At 42.1% G+C, this 15,595-nt stretch overlaps 1 protein-coding gene across 1 annotated transcript; it reads right to left on the reverse strand.

The window, feature by feature from the left end:
• Nucleotides 1–225: 225 nt before the first annotated feature.
• dnmt3ba (DNA (cytosine-5-)-methyltransferase 3 beta, duplicate a) lies at nucleotides 226–13,917 on the reverse strand (the record flags this gene model as incomplete). Its single annotated transcript, XM_080468547.1, has 21 exons — nucleotides 226–2,940; nucleotides 3,478–3,596; nucleotides 3,694–3,763; nucleotides 3,870–3,955; nucleotides 4,037–4,185; nucleotides 4,302–4,392; nucleotides 4,558–4,703; nucleotides 4,894–4,978; nucleotides 5,091–5,274; nucleotides 6,431–6,543; nucleotides 6,690–6,769; nucleotides 7,586–7,715; nucleotides 8,802–8,909; nucleotides 9,011–9,160; nucleotides 9,260–9,325; nucleotides 9,721–9,870; nucleotides 10,165–10,220; nucleotides 10,649–10,751; nucleotides 10,853–11,821; nucleotides 13,302–13,447; nucleotides 13,794–13,917. 21 exons carry the CDS (start codon nucleotides 13,915–13,917, stop codon nucleotides 2,799–2,801), a joined length of 3,267 nt encoding a protein of 1,088 aa, XP_080324673.1. The 3' UTR covers nucleotides 226–2,798.
• Between the last annotated feature and the right edge of the window lie 1,678 nt (nucleotides 13,918–15,595).

The raw sequence follows: 15,595 nt of genomic DNA on the forward strand, positions 1-15,595 counted from the left end.
GTGGATAGTTTTCCTTTTGAGTCGTGCCATATTTGTAAGGAACATGCATTTGTGGGATGTGCAGAAGAGTTCAATGAAAAGACTTTAAATGGAAGGTTTATTGTCAAGAATAAGTCTTAGAACAAAGAATCTACCAAACTATTTCCTTACTTTTCGTACCGTTTGTCAACTTAAAGTTCAACGTTTGTCCGGAAAACAAACCAAATCAAACATTTTGCTCCAGTAAAAACCCACACAAACTTTTATTCACTGTATTCTAGTCCTTTTTTTTTTTTCCAGCCCCCAAAAACAAACACACAATATTCTCAACAGTACATTGCATTGTTTTTTTTTTTTTGTTTTTTTTTATGACTACAGAAGCACAACTTGAATCAAATTGAGGAAACAAGGAAAAATAAAAGACATGTTCATATAGAACTGGTTCCTATTGGGCTCAGAGGCTGAAACACAAAAGTTAAAATGCACATGCACAGGTAAAGTTAGCACCATCAAGTAAATCACGAGGTAAAAGTGTCGAACACGTCCACACTGAAGGCCTGAAACATCTCGGCTCGAACACGAGGCATTCAAACAGTGAAAACACACCAGTGTCAAACATCCTGACACCTGAACAGTGCTGAGAAAAAAAAAGGAGTGCACCAGTGGTAATTCAGTGATATTCAAACTAATGACATCAATGCAAGTGGGGGGGGGGGGAAGCCACCTGAATATAAGATGGTTAAAAAAAGAAAACGATCCAAAGCAGATTACCAGTTTAATAAAGACAGAAAATGAGATTGTTTCTTTTTAAAGTCTTTACTACAAACGTCCCCATTTAAATGAGTAGTTTGTTTATCAGGAATGTAAATATCTCATGATAGTTGAGCTTTTGATAGAAGGTGTATGAAGTATAAACTGCACCGAGTGAGAGTGAAGGAGTGTATAATGTGGAAACTTGGTGTTGACTAAAAAGTGAAAGGGCAAAAACGTTTTCGCCCCCGAGTGGCCGTCGTAAAAACAGAAAATTGCAGGAAACAAACATGCAGAGCTTTGATGTCGCGGTTAAATTCCTTCTTTTGTCTGGAAGTATTTGTGGTTATTTATTTCAAACTGAACACAAAGCAGTCCCATTTAGGTAAATAAACCAAAGTGTTGGAGGTCTTGGGCAGCTGAACACACAGTTTACATTACAATGTGATGGCAGTGTAATTTAACTTTGCTAAAAATAAAGCAGACTAAACTCTCAGTGTGTTTCTATCCTGACACGGACAAACGCGCAGAACGGGGGACCAGCTGGATGGATTCAAGATTCCCTGATTTGTTAAAGCACCGATGTGTTTGTTTCTCTGAGGCAACATGATTTAAAAAAAATAAAAAATAAAAAATCATCGGTTGTTAACAGTCAATGATCAGTTTGAGTACCTGAACTTGATTTAGCATCTGTGTTTTGCTTATTCCGGGGTTCACCTCTCAGAAGATTAAAAAACTTCTTTTAAAATATTTTTTCCAGTCACAATTAGTTCTCAGTAAGCAGATTTAAAACATTTTTGGTCTTGGTGTACATAAAATTCCTTAAAACAGATAAAAACATGACATGAAATGTAAACCCTGTTGAGTCAGTTTGAATCACCGCTGGGATGCGCCGTCTCTGGGTAAGAATTTGTTAAAAAGGAGAGTTAAAAAAAAAGTCTAGTCGTTCACTATATTAATCAGAAGAAAACGTATAAAATTCATCACAGCACCTGATCTAATCTGGATTAGATCAAAATCTTAAGTAAGATGATACAGTACAATGTTATAAAATAGAACGATCAAGTTGGAGAGATGCAAAGTTAAGGTTTGTCGTTATAAATTAACAAATATCAAAACGTTGACTGCCGAGTTTTTAACCGAGTCAGCACTGAGGTAGTGAGCCGAGGCCTGGGTCACGAAGCTCGGCGACTATTTGGTGAGGAACAACGGCGGCATGCTTCTCCTGCATCGAGCAAACTACGATTCAAAGATTTCAAAAGTGGTAAAACTCAAAACTCCTGAGGAAGAACATTTTTCACACTGGACTTTTTGTCTGGAGAAACCTGATGATTTTAACCGAACCAGTTAGTTTCCCACCGAGCAGAGTCTGTTCCTTATATTCATGCATTCACTCACTAAGTCTGTGTTTGCTGCGACATTATGACGGCATTTACGCTGAACCCCAATGGTGACATCATACAATGAAACCGACAAGATAAACTGAAAGATAGCAGAATTACAGTGTATCGCTGTTTCATTCCGACTTTACTCTTATTAAAATTGTGTGGAATTCAAATACAGCTACCACTCAGTATGATAACAGCTGTGCAAAAATGTCATTTCCTATTGTTTCGGGTGGGCAAAATGCCTCCAGTGATGTATAAAAACACGCCTGCAAGCTTCGATCCGATCCTCATTCTGAACAGGCAGCTTTGTAGCACCAGAACCTGAGTAAATATAGAAATCAGCTCACCGGCCGTCATTCCTCGCTTCGTGACACAGGCCTTGTGTTCTGAGCAATATTATTGTCTCATTATAGCACCATGATTCCTCAAAAGGTCACCTGGAAAAATAAAAGTAAACTGGAAAGCGTCCATGTCTGCTGGTGACGGAGGATCACGATTAATCGGCGATTCACCAGATAAAAAGGACCATTAGGAAATAACCTTTTTAAAAAATCGTTAATGTAACAGTAAACTAATTTAGCTCCCCCAGAGATTTGGACAAGTTTGTACTACGTAGTAACGCCGGGCACGATAAGGCTTTAGGTTTACTGCTGCTGCTCTTTAAGTTTCAATTCATGGTTTCTATTCACATTCAAAATAGTCCTTCAGCGGGGCGAAGAGGTGACGGATTACCGGGACACTCCAGGAGCGACCGAGGACCTTCTGCCGCTGCATCCGGCCCATATTGTTCACGTCGGTGTAGTGTTTGGGAAAACCGAAGATCCTGAAGGAGCCAAACGCACAAAAGTTAGAAAGAAACTCTGAAAGTAACGTGTGGACGCAAAGCGCCTGCTCGAACTCGAACTGGATTACTTTTAGATTTCTGATTCTTTGTTGTTGTTTTTTTTTATAAATGTTGCCGACTGTGTTTCTTAGAAACGGAGTAATCAAGCTTGTGCCGTCAATTACAAGCTCTGAATAAACAGCAAAGCTCCCAGACACCGAGTCCGTTTGGTGATTCTCATCGGTTCATCGAACACGACGTTGTGAGATTTTAGGAAGTGAAGTCAGGCATGGGTAACTACAGACATCGATTGAATCAATGTGAGGTGTGTTTCTTTCTTTAGTCGCTGCCCAAGAGTCACAGGTGGCCAGCTTTGTCATTTCACGATAAAACATTATGCAATTATAATAAAGCAAACTTACCGTCTGTTCTGGAAATTGATCTCTCACAGGAAAGTTTACAACACAAATAAGCCAGGACAGAGCCCAACCCACCTTTTGCTGGAAACAACTGAGCGATATAACATGTTAGACTTACTGCTCCATCTCGGTGCACCACAGGTAGTCCTCTTTGCCTTTCATGCTGACAGGAAGCGGCCCCGACTTCCCCTGTCTTATGGAGTTACTCTTAGTTGTGATGGTGCGGACTTTGTCAAACTGTACGGAGAGACAATAAATTCATAATAAAAATGCACAGTTGGGGCCAAAAACTGAACAAATTGAAACTTTCGTAAATCATTCACACTCGCTCTACCTTCGCCGTGCGTCCGAGTTCCAAACAATCCTGCAGAAGCACTTTGTCGTCCAGAGACGTAGCGAGAGGTCTGAAAGAGAGCAGGCACTGAAGTAAACAGACTCTAAAGACAAAGTGATCGTCTCTTCCAGTATTGCAACACTTACGAGAAAAGAACGACTTAAATTATTGCTCACCTGTTCATGCCAGGAAGGTTTCCCCAAAAGTAACGCGCTCTGTGAGCGGGACTGACTTTGATCGCATCAATAAGAATCGGGTTACACTGAGGAAAAAGAAAAATGTTGAGAAACGAAGCCATTTCCAATCCCTCACCTCTCATCAGGCTGGTTTAAACTACATTCACCTCCAGGAAGCGGCAGATGTCTGATTTGTCGTTGCCGCTCATGAAAACCACGTTCTCAAACAACCAGAAGAAGGGGCGGTCTTCATCCTCCTTCGGCTTCAACAAGGTCAGAATGCGGTAGAACTCGAAGAAGAGCCTCCCGGTGCCCTCTGCAGGACGGAGACGGAGACTCAGTGAAGAGGAGTGTATATGTGAAGGACACTACAGCATGAGACAATATTAAAGCCCACTGTTGTGCAAACAGGTGAGTTTAAAGACTGTATACCAAACAATCCCTTTCGGAGCGGGTTGACCATGGACAGGTCGTTACACGGACTGCCACCAATCAGAAGGTCAAAAGGGCCCCACTCAGCCAGCTTTAATAGAAACAGAGCTCAGGTTCAGTTTAACAACCTTCAGGTCTAAACTCTAAAACCATTAGCATGAACTTGAAAACAAACTGAGTGACTACGGAGTTAAAAATGAGTTCTACTTGATTTTCAGCGGATTGTTTTTTTCGCACCCCCCCAATCTCCACTCACATGTTTTCTTGTGATTGTGCGAACATCGTTGACATATTCAATATTCCCCTTGTGCTTGACCATTCCCACAGCGATGGAATCGTCACAGATCTCTGAAGCGATGTAGCGCTCAACCTTGAAGCCCAGGTCTCGGAGTACCAGGTATCCTGTCAACATACGGGCCAGTTAAAGACGGCAGAGAACATTTTGTAATGCGGACCAAGTGTCTCGATCACATCTGTGCACATTCCTGAATCAGAGAACAGTCAGACCGAATCTTGAAAAGCTCTGGATGCGTTCAGACAGAACATCACAGTTTATAATAAAGAATGATTGGATCCGACTTGATGAGCCTACCTGTTGCGATGCCATCAAAAAGTGAGAGCACCTTGATTGGTCTGCGCTTATCAGCAGGTATGGAGGGATAAACTCTGTGAGGCTCCTGTGATGAGGAAGCAGCATTTATTACCAGATAAATTTCACTTCGACCACATGAGGCAAACTCATCACAACAGAATAACGCTGCATGTTTCAGAAGTGAACGTGGCTCGTACAAACTCCATGGCGCTGTTGTTGGCAAAGAAGTCCTGAACTTTGACCCCCCAGTCCTGCCTGAGTCGGAGGTTTCCTCCACACTGGGACGGCTTGCACATGAAGCAGCTCCAGGGTTCGACATCTTTCAGCGAGTCAAAGGTCCCCGGGCCCAACAGGACGTTCAGACAGTCCTTACAGAAACACCTGGAAGAGATGACAAACAGCCCGAGGAAGTACATGAGATAAAAAAAATAAAAACCAGGAGACTGATCCGCCTGAGAAATCTGTGAAGGTGTTGGAAGTGTGGCAGAAAAACTGATTCCATGGAAAAACAGGAAGCAAAAAATGAGACGGTAATTTTTTTCAGAGTAAAAGCAAGACTGTGGGTTTGATTTGTATTGATAATTAAACTTCAATCAAAACACATAGGGATATGATACACATCTGAAAATAAGTGTGACTCACGGAATGACTCCTACAGAGATCGCTCTCACAAATAATTCAGAAATCACATTTGACATAACAGTTTAAAAAGCACGGACACAGAAATGGACAACCGACTTATTTTATGTACGAGACTAAACAAAAATGTGTTCTGACTGCTTTCTGTACTATATTTACCATCTGTACTTTTGTACTGTATAAATGAAAACAACTCAACAGCTGAACTACAGGGCATAATGACTATTAAAGTGTTTATATTGACAAAAGACAGAGACTCGCCATACCATAATAAGCCTTTGGGTCCTTCCCATACGATATTTAAACAGATTTGATCAATCCTGTATTATTAGGTTGGTCGCATTGATTGACAAATTACCCCAAGTATTTCATTGTATATACATATGCTTGTATTGTGACTTGAATTTCAGGAACAAAAACTGAAAATTAGACTAAAACAAAATATACGTGTCAGAAAGATGTGAGGTGGGAACAAATCATTTCTTTTTTTTAAAGTAAAGTGAAAGCATCAGCATGCCTCGTCAAGTACTGCAATTACCCAAATATTGTATGCATCTATGAACATGATCTCCTGGTGTGAAAAATACCGAGGTAATAAAGACGACTGTGACGACAGGCCAGTAAAATGACGGCATCATTGAGCTCACAAGTTTCAGCTCACATTGTGAACCTGATGCTGATGTAGTTGTAGTTCCCGGTTTCAGTGTTATGTCTAAACAGTGTGACCCACTGAGGACAAACATGCTGCTTTTATTAATTAACAATTTGTACCCCCTGCAACATGACCGAACAGGCTGCACTGGACCCCTCAGATGTTTTAAACTCCTGCTATAAATCAGAAAAAGCACCGTAGCCGAGCTGTCCAATAACAAAGGGATAACCACGGAGACGTGTTTACCTGCTGCAGCTGATGTTGTCGCACAGAATGACCTCCAGGCCTGCGCAGCACACGGTGCAATACGACTGGTAGCCGTCGTCGTCGTAGCGATACAGCGTCTCTGTGAAGTTCTCCTGCAAACAGTCACAGGGTCGTTTCGCAGCATTTCGAATGTTAATGGCGGCTGGGTTTCAGATGAAGGTTAAACATTGAGACAGTGGGCTGGGATGGAGTAAAGCGCACCAGACAGACAAGACAGGTTGCTGGGTTATTAGATTACCTTGCATTTAAAGCAAAGACCACCTTCAAACAACGGGTGTGCCACATCAATCTCAGTCGATCCACAAGACAAACAAAAATCTGAAATAAAGCATCATCTCACGATTAAGATTTCAGTTTATATCAAACTCTGAAATCAGGGGTTTTGTTTCCCGTAAAAATAATTACCTTCAATTGTTTTACCCTTCTCTTTGATCTTTTCTGTTATTGCTTCTGTTAAAAAAAAAAAAAGAACAAAATAAGGGAAATGAGGCCACAACTGATGACGGTACCATTAAACATTCTATTCCATAAAGTGAGTTCATCCAGAGTTTTTCACTTTATAGACTTTGTGAAAACTGATTCCTACCTTTGTTGTATACGATGGTCACGCTGGCTCTATTTTTCAGAGCGTATTTTTTCTTGGGTGGTGGCTGGTAGTCAGAAAGACTAGATTCAGATGCGTCAAGACGTGACGGAGAATCTGAAACACCAGGGGATTGTAGTATAAAGAAACTTTAATGTGAAAATAAAAGCTTCGATATTCATCTCAGGGGAAAAGCGTTCAATGAAAATCTTTAATGGAGAGAAAACAGACAAGCCCCCTTCTGAGTTGTCCTATAGGACCTGCTATTATTAATGCTATAATGTAATTCATGAATACCAGCTATTGTTTAATGTATAACAGCAACATGTGGAGGGAATTAACAGTGTTTTAGAGGAGTTGGGAGCAGTATATTATTTTAAATATAGTTGACATCCCTGTCACCTCAGAACTAAACCTTTTGACTCAAGCGCTTGAAAATCCACTGGTTTTTTTTGTTTTTTTTAAATAGAAATATCAGAAAATAAATGTACTTTGACTCTTGCAACCAGTGACTCTACCTTGAGCAGACGGATTTGTAAATGAATTCATACCAGGGGGAGCAAATCCGTCAGGTCCGGTGGGCAGAAATCCTCCAAAACCCCAGTCCATCATCATCTTCAGCTCTTTGTCTTTATCATCTCCTGCATGAGCGAACGTCTTCCCACATCGCTCACTCGCAAGCTGCAGACAACAGAGGTGATCAGACCTGGAGCAGTAGTTCAAGTGTGTGTGAATCTCTCGATGATAAATCAGATGTTCAGAGTCGAGTAGTTCTGCATTCGCTGAAAGCTGTGAGACGTGACACATTGGGACCAACTGGTTTGACAGCGAGTCAACAAAGCCGGGAAATATGTGTCATTTTAACATTTAGACCTTCTGTTAGTCTCCAACCAAAGCACACACAGACATTTATTTACTCATAAAACAGATAAGATAAACAGTGTACTTGGTGCCACATGGTGGTGCAGTGGTTAGAGTTCTACCCTCATCATGAGAAGGTTGTAGGTTTGAATCCAGGCTGTTTGCATTGGTTCATTGTGTATTGGTTTTCATCAAAGTCCCCCTCAAAAGATGCACGCGAGGTTAACTGGTGACTCCAAATTGTGTGTGAACGTGAGTCCGTGTTTGTCTCTATGTAATCGACTAGATCTTGATTTGTGTGTCCAGCCTCTGCCTGTTGTTAGCAAATATTGGCTCAAGCTGACCGTTGGATCAAGCGCTGCAGGAGATTCATCACTATGGTAATGTGATCACATTGTGTGATGTTTTGATCATTACAGTCACACTAAAGGTTTCCAGCACTTTTCTTTTTCTCCTAAAGAAGCTCATTTAAAGATTAACCCATCAACATTATTGTGATCCTTTGTAATTTAAAGAGAAGCACTTCTTTTACTTTTCTTGCCCATTATAAGTGTCAAACATTCATCGGACTGCATCGCGGACACAGAGTCACGTAGGTCACACAACAAGAGTTTCTTTAAAGCTTAAGGCTGCATTTAATAGTCTGGGATTATGTTGTATTTCTTGGTGTTTTGTTCTTTCTCCTTGTCCATATTCTTACACTTATTTGTCACTTTTGCACAAAGAAGGACGCCAAAGATGGTAACTGGTTGTCCTGAGATATTATTTTATGGAGATGTGACACTCATAAATAAAAAATAAAAAACTAACCAAAAAAACCCAGCAGACATAAAAAGATGTTGCCACATAGAATGTATATCATCCACCTGACATGCTCTTTTGTGAATGTGCAGACATGATGATTACCTCCAAGCTTTGAAAGAGGGCTGACTTGTAAAGGGGCAAGCCAGCAAAGGAATTTTTGCAGAAGCACTTTGTGAAGGCACTAAAAAGCTGCAGGCTCTCAATATAAACCTGCAACAAAAAAGGAGATGATGTTAAAAAATAAATAAAAGACCTGGTTCTGAAACTTCAGCAAATTATGATTGCAGACATCCAAACATGACACTTCTGACCTCTGAGAACATCCCGTCTCCAAACCACTCCACCCTCCGCATCCCAGGAGGAGTGTTCTTGGTTTTCCAAGGCACAACCAGCCCAGGCCACCAAGAAAAGCCCTTCAGTTTCCCCCACACCAGCTCCCCTGTCAGAAAGCCCTTTCCATCCTGCAGAAGAAAAAAAAAACAACCAAAAAAAACCACTGTAGCTCAATCTCATTTTGCTCTGAAACACAAATAAAACCATCTTTGTCCATAAAGTATTACCTGGTAGGCCTGTTTGCGTCGTCTTCTGGTTGGTGTGTGTTTGCCTGATGGCGACATTTCCACAGTCTGTAAATAAACCACAAAGTCAGCCCTCACTAACGCTTTCTGTACATCACAAATACCAGTGCTGCTTGGACAGGAGTCGCCTCACCAGCCAAATATTTGAATACATTGAAAATACTTTTATTTGCTAACCAATTTCCTTTTAGATACCTCATGAACTGTTGGATCATTAAGACTTTATTACTTACTGTTGTGGTTACAGTTTTAGTGTTTTTGTCACAGTAAATGACTAATGCATCATTTTTATCTCGTATCTTACAATAATAATAATTAACTGCAAGAGCTTTTGGTACATCATTTTTTTAGCATTTAGGATTCTAACCAAGCGGTTTATTATTTTGTTCGAGCAGTATGTCATGGCCCATAGGCATTTTGGTAGTATACTCAAGTATACCTACCACCTCATCTTGGGACTCCAGACCATTTTTGCTGTCGTTATCAACATCTAAAGGGTTGCCCCAGGTGTTAGCACCAGCCTGAAACACTGTACGGGCTTTCGGCTTCTGGCGCAAACTGGCTTCCCAGCCAAAACTTCCCCTACTGGGCTCCTGAGAGACAGCAGACTCTCATTACACACTCAAATAATATGCACATGAAAACGCAAACCAAAACAGGCACGTCTTTGTTCAGACAAACAACACTGAACGTGTCATTCTTGAAGATGAGAGGAATATAAAAACAAAAGTTATTTGGGAGCTAAGTTTCCATTCACAGCTGCACAAAGTGTGTGGTTTTGGTTTCACCCCGGTGTTGCCGACAGTCATTACAATAAATTAATCACATAACCTTTAGAAAATTTCTTTTTCATTCTGGTAGATCAAGAAGCAGAGAAAAGACGTCACCTCATTCAATGACACATCGTTGTGTTCAGGTAAACCATCAAAATCAGTAGGTGAGTCTGGGAAGACAAAAAACAAACAAACGATATTTATGATCAGAAATAGGATAACGGCAATTTGTTACATTAAAACTAAGTATTACAACCACATCCTGAACTTTTAACTCGCTACAAAATCGTTTAATAACGTTGCTTAAACTTGCAGTTAAAACAAACATTTACATCATTTTAAAAAGTTTAATAATGGAGATAATAAGTGAACACATTTCATACGACCTAGCTTTCTCAGACGGACTTTACATGTCTTTATTGCGAAGCCATTCAGTGCTGAAAAAAAGAAAGAAGAGAAAAACAATCAGCTACAGGATTTGAGGCAACAACAGTACAATAATAATAGCTTTGTTACATGTACATACATACAATGGCTGGTTTGTACGAACAACTTGTTCTTACATCAAATTAAAAGCAAATGTTTGGACTCTCCTCACCTTGCTCGTCCTTGTTGCTAAAGTTGTCAGAAGGCACGTCAGACTCACTTCCTGTTAAGGCATCGCTGTCACTTCCCAGTGGAACCTTGCCATCTTTAAAAAGCTTGAAAAAGAAAATACAGAAAGCAACATAAGAGTCACAGTAAAGTTACTTACAAAGGCGAAACATGGAAAAGGAAATGTAATCGGCTTTCATTCGCATACCCGAGTGAAAAACTGCTGAGCATCAAGTGGAGGACATGGAAACGACAACAGGGTCAAAACGAGCCTCCTGAAGATCGACGTCTGCTTGGTTTCCTTGAATACGCCGGCCCAGTGTGTCTCCAGTGAAATCTCTTTAAACGCGTCTTTCTGTTTCTCTTCATTCTCTCCCTCCTCCGCCAGCTGATAGTCAAGGAACTCGCTCGTGAGCTGTTCGACCTCCTCAGAGGAACGGCAGACTCCCAACTTGGTGCCAAGCTCTTCCACAGCTTTCCCTGTCACCTTCAGTCGGCTCTGTGGGTTCAGCAGCTGAGCGACGCTCCTGAGCATCCAGTCGTTTAGCGGCAGCTCCTGTGCAATGCAGCCGGTGACTGTGATGTAGAACGACAAGGCCTCCTCACTCAACCACGACAGCCCCTCTGCAGCCTCCGACTTCATGAGGAAGTCCTCCACAGCTTTCCCACCCAGGTTGAGTTCACCGCTCGAAAGGTGGAATTTTTGGTTTTTCAGGATTTGAGCATCATGCTCCTTGAGGAAACGACTTGCGGCGTGGGAATGAAGGAAATAAGAGGTGTAGGTGGACAGCAGGCTACTGGCCTCTTCTAGTAGGAGCACCATATCGGCTCGGGGAGTTCCCTGCGTTTGCTTTTGGAAGCTGTGCAGAGGCTTTAAGGCCTGCTCCAGGAACATTAACGTGGCCTTGACTTTGGGATCTTTCAGCTGAGCATAGATCGACTTGGCCTTGTCATCGTCCTCACGGCAAGAACTAAAGTACAACTTCAGATCTGTCCACATCGCCAAGATTTTTGTGACCAACGGGTAAAATGTAAGGCAGCAAGTGCTGGGATCAAATGACACGCTGTCCTGACTGATATCGGAGCCAAAAAGGGCCTTGAGGTTGTCACTCTTGACAGAGCTGGAGGAGTGATATGCATGAAGATTCGCCATCAACTCCTGAGCCAGTTTGCAGAACTGCTTAACACCAGCATGACAAGCAGCATCAGTGACGGTGTACAGACCCCCAAGGGTTATTATGTTTGTGTTGAGCGCCCTGAGCTGTGAGCAAATCTCATCTGAAGCTGCACCACTGATATAAACGGTGACGAGATTTTCTGTGGAAAACTCAAATTTCTTCAAGGTCTCCACCACTGCAGCTGCTGTCTGATCTCCTGCACCGTCCACTGAAGGGACTGCATCAACAAATCGGACGCAGTGACGGGAGGTTTCAACATCAAAAAACCCAATCAGGATCAGAGAGGCAGTGTCGTCCTTTCCCACGTTTACCCCTCCATAAATGTATACACAGTATGGAGTATGCCGACAAGCAGATACGACGTCTTTTGGGTACTGCCTCCCCAGTTTATAGCGTGCAAAGCGTCTCGACGCCTGTTCATCACTGGCAGGCTCAGCATGATGGTTGCAAATGAACTGAATGGCTGCATCGCTGCAAGGCAATGGCTCAGTGATTTGACTTTCAGCGACTACATTCCTGAAAATACCAGCCCTTTTCTTGTGCTTTCTTGTTTCCTGGTGTCGTTTAAGTTCCACGGTACCTTTTGAACCCGTGCTTAGGGTACTCTTACAAGAGGAGCAGTTGGTAAAAAGCTCTCCAAGACAGCTCGGCTCAGCCCAATCGTAAGTCTCCTTCCACTGATCAATGTAAAAAAACTTTTTAGGACCTTTGTCATTTTCTTCTGCTTTTGAATTCCCTTTAAATATTCCTGAGAAAATGAAAAGAATATACATCACTACAAGAGATATTTGTCATGTACAAGGATTTTATCTTGATCTTATTGCAAGACTTTATTATTAAAGTGAAAGAAGGTCTTAAATTACACTTACGTGCCTTAGCAAATTTCTGAATAGGGCGAATTTCAAGGCTGTCCTGAGCTTTCACGGCGTCACATCCTTCACTTTTCACATTTGCAGTGTAGACAGCTTTAAACCAACCGAGGGCCTCAGAGGTGCTTTGGATATTTCTTTTTATGAGGTCTTCAACTGGAAGGCTCTGCAGTAAAACATACAACATATGACAACAAAGGCAAATGTACCTCTGGTTAAAAGAAACTTTGGCTTCAATTATGTAAATTTATGTCACATATACAAATAAATGTAAATGTTTTTTTTTAATAAAGCTCATTAGCATTCTCGACACAAGTGAAGTTTCCTATGAGGAGCAAGGTTTCAGAGTATGTAGTGATGTACAAATCCAGTTTTCAAAAACATCTCAACTTCGTGAAGATGACACAACTACAGTCTGAGCATAAGTGAAGGTTTTTCATGAAATTTGTCTCTTCTTCACTCCAGAAGTGGTATTTAGTCGATGATTCACTGATGTGCGTCATGTTTGTTATTGGGGTTTTTTCTGTCCACTCACGTTGGGATTCTTCTATTTCCCACAAATCCCCTTCTCTGTTCAATCAAATAAATCTATTAGGGACAGGACACATACCCTTGTAATGCCACTCTTGGTGAAGGCCTCCTGGAGGAGACTGAAGTTGTGCTTGCAGTCCTCTTCACTTTGCGCATCAAGCTTCACCTGGGCCAAGTCAACTGATCCAGGACGAATGCGGTCCATTATCCGACAGTAGCATGCACCTGTTGGATCAAACATAGGTGGTTAATTCAAAAAGAAGCAGTGCCAATGGATTTATGATCTTTTTACAGTAATTTTTCAGCAGGGAAATAGAACAAATACTGACATAATATTTAATAAAGTTCTTATGATTACTGTGCTCACAAATTTACATTTTTACTTCAATACAAATATGTGACATTCCCTGACATTGCTTTAGAATAGCCTTCCCGCTGATTTGCCAGTGAAACCATGTAAGTGACGCTTTTAGTCTGAGCCATGTATTCACAGCCTGTCGGGGAGCCGAGGGACTAAAATGAGCTAAGAAAAGTGTTTGAAAAGACGGTCTGCATGAGGACTGCTCATCACCTGAGCCCGTTTCCTTCACATCTTTGAAGTTTGTCTTCAGCAGGTTGTTGATCCAGGTCACCAGTTCCAAATGGCTGGATTTCTCAGGGGAGGAGGCTGGAATCACAATCTTTCTGCTTTCCATCTTGCTGCGTGCTAAAAAAAAAAGGATAAAAGAAAACAACCATATTTTCCCAATAGTCCAATATGTCCTTTATATTTTCACTGACATCAAGTCCAAAAATATCCTCATTTATTAAATCACCCAATGCTCATGTGACAAGTCTCAACACTTGAATCCTTCGCTCTTCATTTCCATCTGTTTGAGTCCTGGATCAAGAAGATGAGCACTAATTTACATCACACCAGCAGAGAAGCTGGATGTCAGGAACTTTGAAAAGGATTGCTTTTTGTTATTCAGTATACACAGTATGTTTGACAGGATCAGTGATCGAATCTGCAATACATAGTTGATAGACTTTTTCATTACACTTGTCTTTTAGAAATTACATTTCAAATAGTTGCTATTTGTTTACCTATATTTTATATCTGATTTGCAGGGGGAGTGTGGGTGTTATTCCTAATCCTCCTATTGTCTGTCTGTCTGGTCAGATGGCATGAAGGCAGACGTTCTCACACATATATTAATCACTGTATGTAGGTTATTTGACAGTAGGTAACAGTATTCCAGACACCATGAGCCTTGAGGCAGATCCATGCTGTATGCGGAGGGAGCAGCAGGACTCCGGAGCCACGCTGCTCTCTTCCGTCTCTCCTCCCCCTTGTTCCTCCCAATGTATAGAAAACCTCTGCAAAGTCTCGCGTTGCTCCTGTTTTGCCGCGAACGTCGCCATGCCGTCAACTTTCACCAAGTCCAACCCCAACATGAAATCTCGTTGCTTTATCAGATTACAAATGCTCGAAATACAGAGATAACGAGCCGCTCCACGACGGCTATCGGTGCACATTGTCGGGTCAGATAGTGTCTTAGCCCCTGGTGGTGGTGCACGGTGCAGCAGCGACATGAGGGGCGAGAGCTGTCCGATCCAAGCGTGAAAGCAAGTGGATAAAAAGTGATTTGTTACAACCTGACAAGCGCTTCAGAAACTTGCAATGACAGCCGATCGTCACAGTGCGCACACCGCGTCTCACCGGCCGGCGCGGAGGAAAGTGTTTGAAGCAAAATTCTATTGTTGAAAGTGGGAAGCTCCTGTTTGATTGTTTCTGCTGGTGTCGTCCTGGGTCTTTGTGTTGTGAGGCTGAACGGTAAAGGATTTACCACAACAATACTGTCTCGATCGGACTCCGTGCGCAAACAATCTGCGTTCTGTATCTTCTCCGCAGACTCGACGCGACTCGTTTTGTTTATATACGATCGTTAGATTGTGGCTGGCTTACCTCTGCTACTCCCATACAGTACGATCCAGCCGGTCCTCCTAACTCCGCTCCGTCCTGCTACATTTTCCTACCATCCAACGGGGTCCTGTGACGTTTACGGCCGACATGCAGCCATTGGACAGCGGATACGGAGGCTGGCTCGTAGCGGGACGGCTAGCTGCAATATTGGCTTACGAAGCGACGCATCCGCCCATGAAACCCGATACCAGCTCACGGGGGGGTTGATTAACGTGTACGGTCACCCCGAATTGTACCGACATCCACGACTGAGAATGGAATTAAACTAGCTAGACCCCGGTTCTCGTATTTTACGCACCAGTTCAGTTTACTTCTGCTGCGAAATGAAATCTGTGCATTGTGATCACCCACGATGTTAAAGCTCGAAAACCTGAAAGACAACAACTGCGCCAGTATTGCAATTAGGC

The sequence above is a fragment of the Lipophrys pholis genome, assembly GCF_963383615.2.
Source record: "Lipophrys pholis genome assembly, chromosome: 8".
NCBI lineage: Eukaryota > Metazoa > Chordata > Actinopteri > Blenniiformes > Blenniidae > Lipophrys > Lipophrys pholis.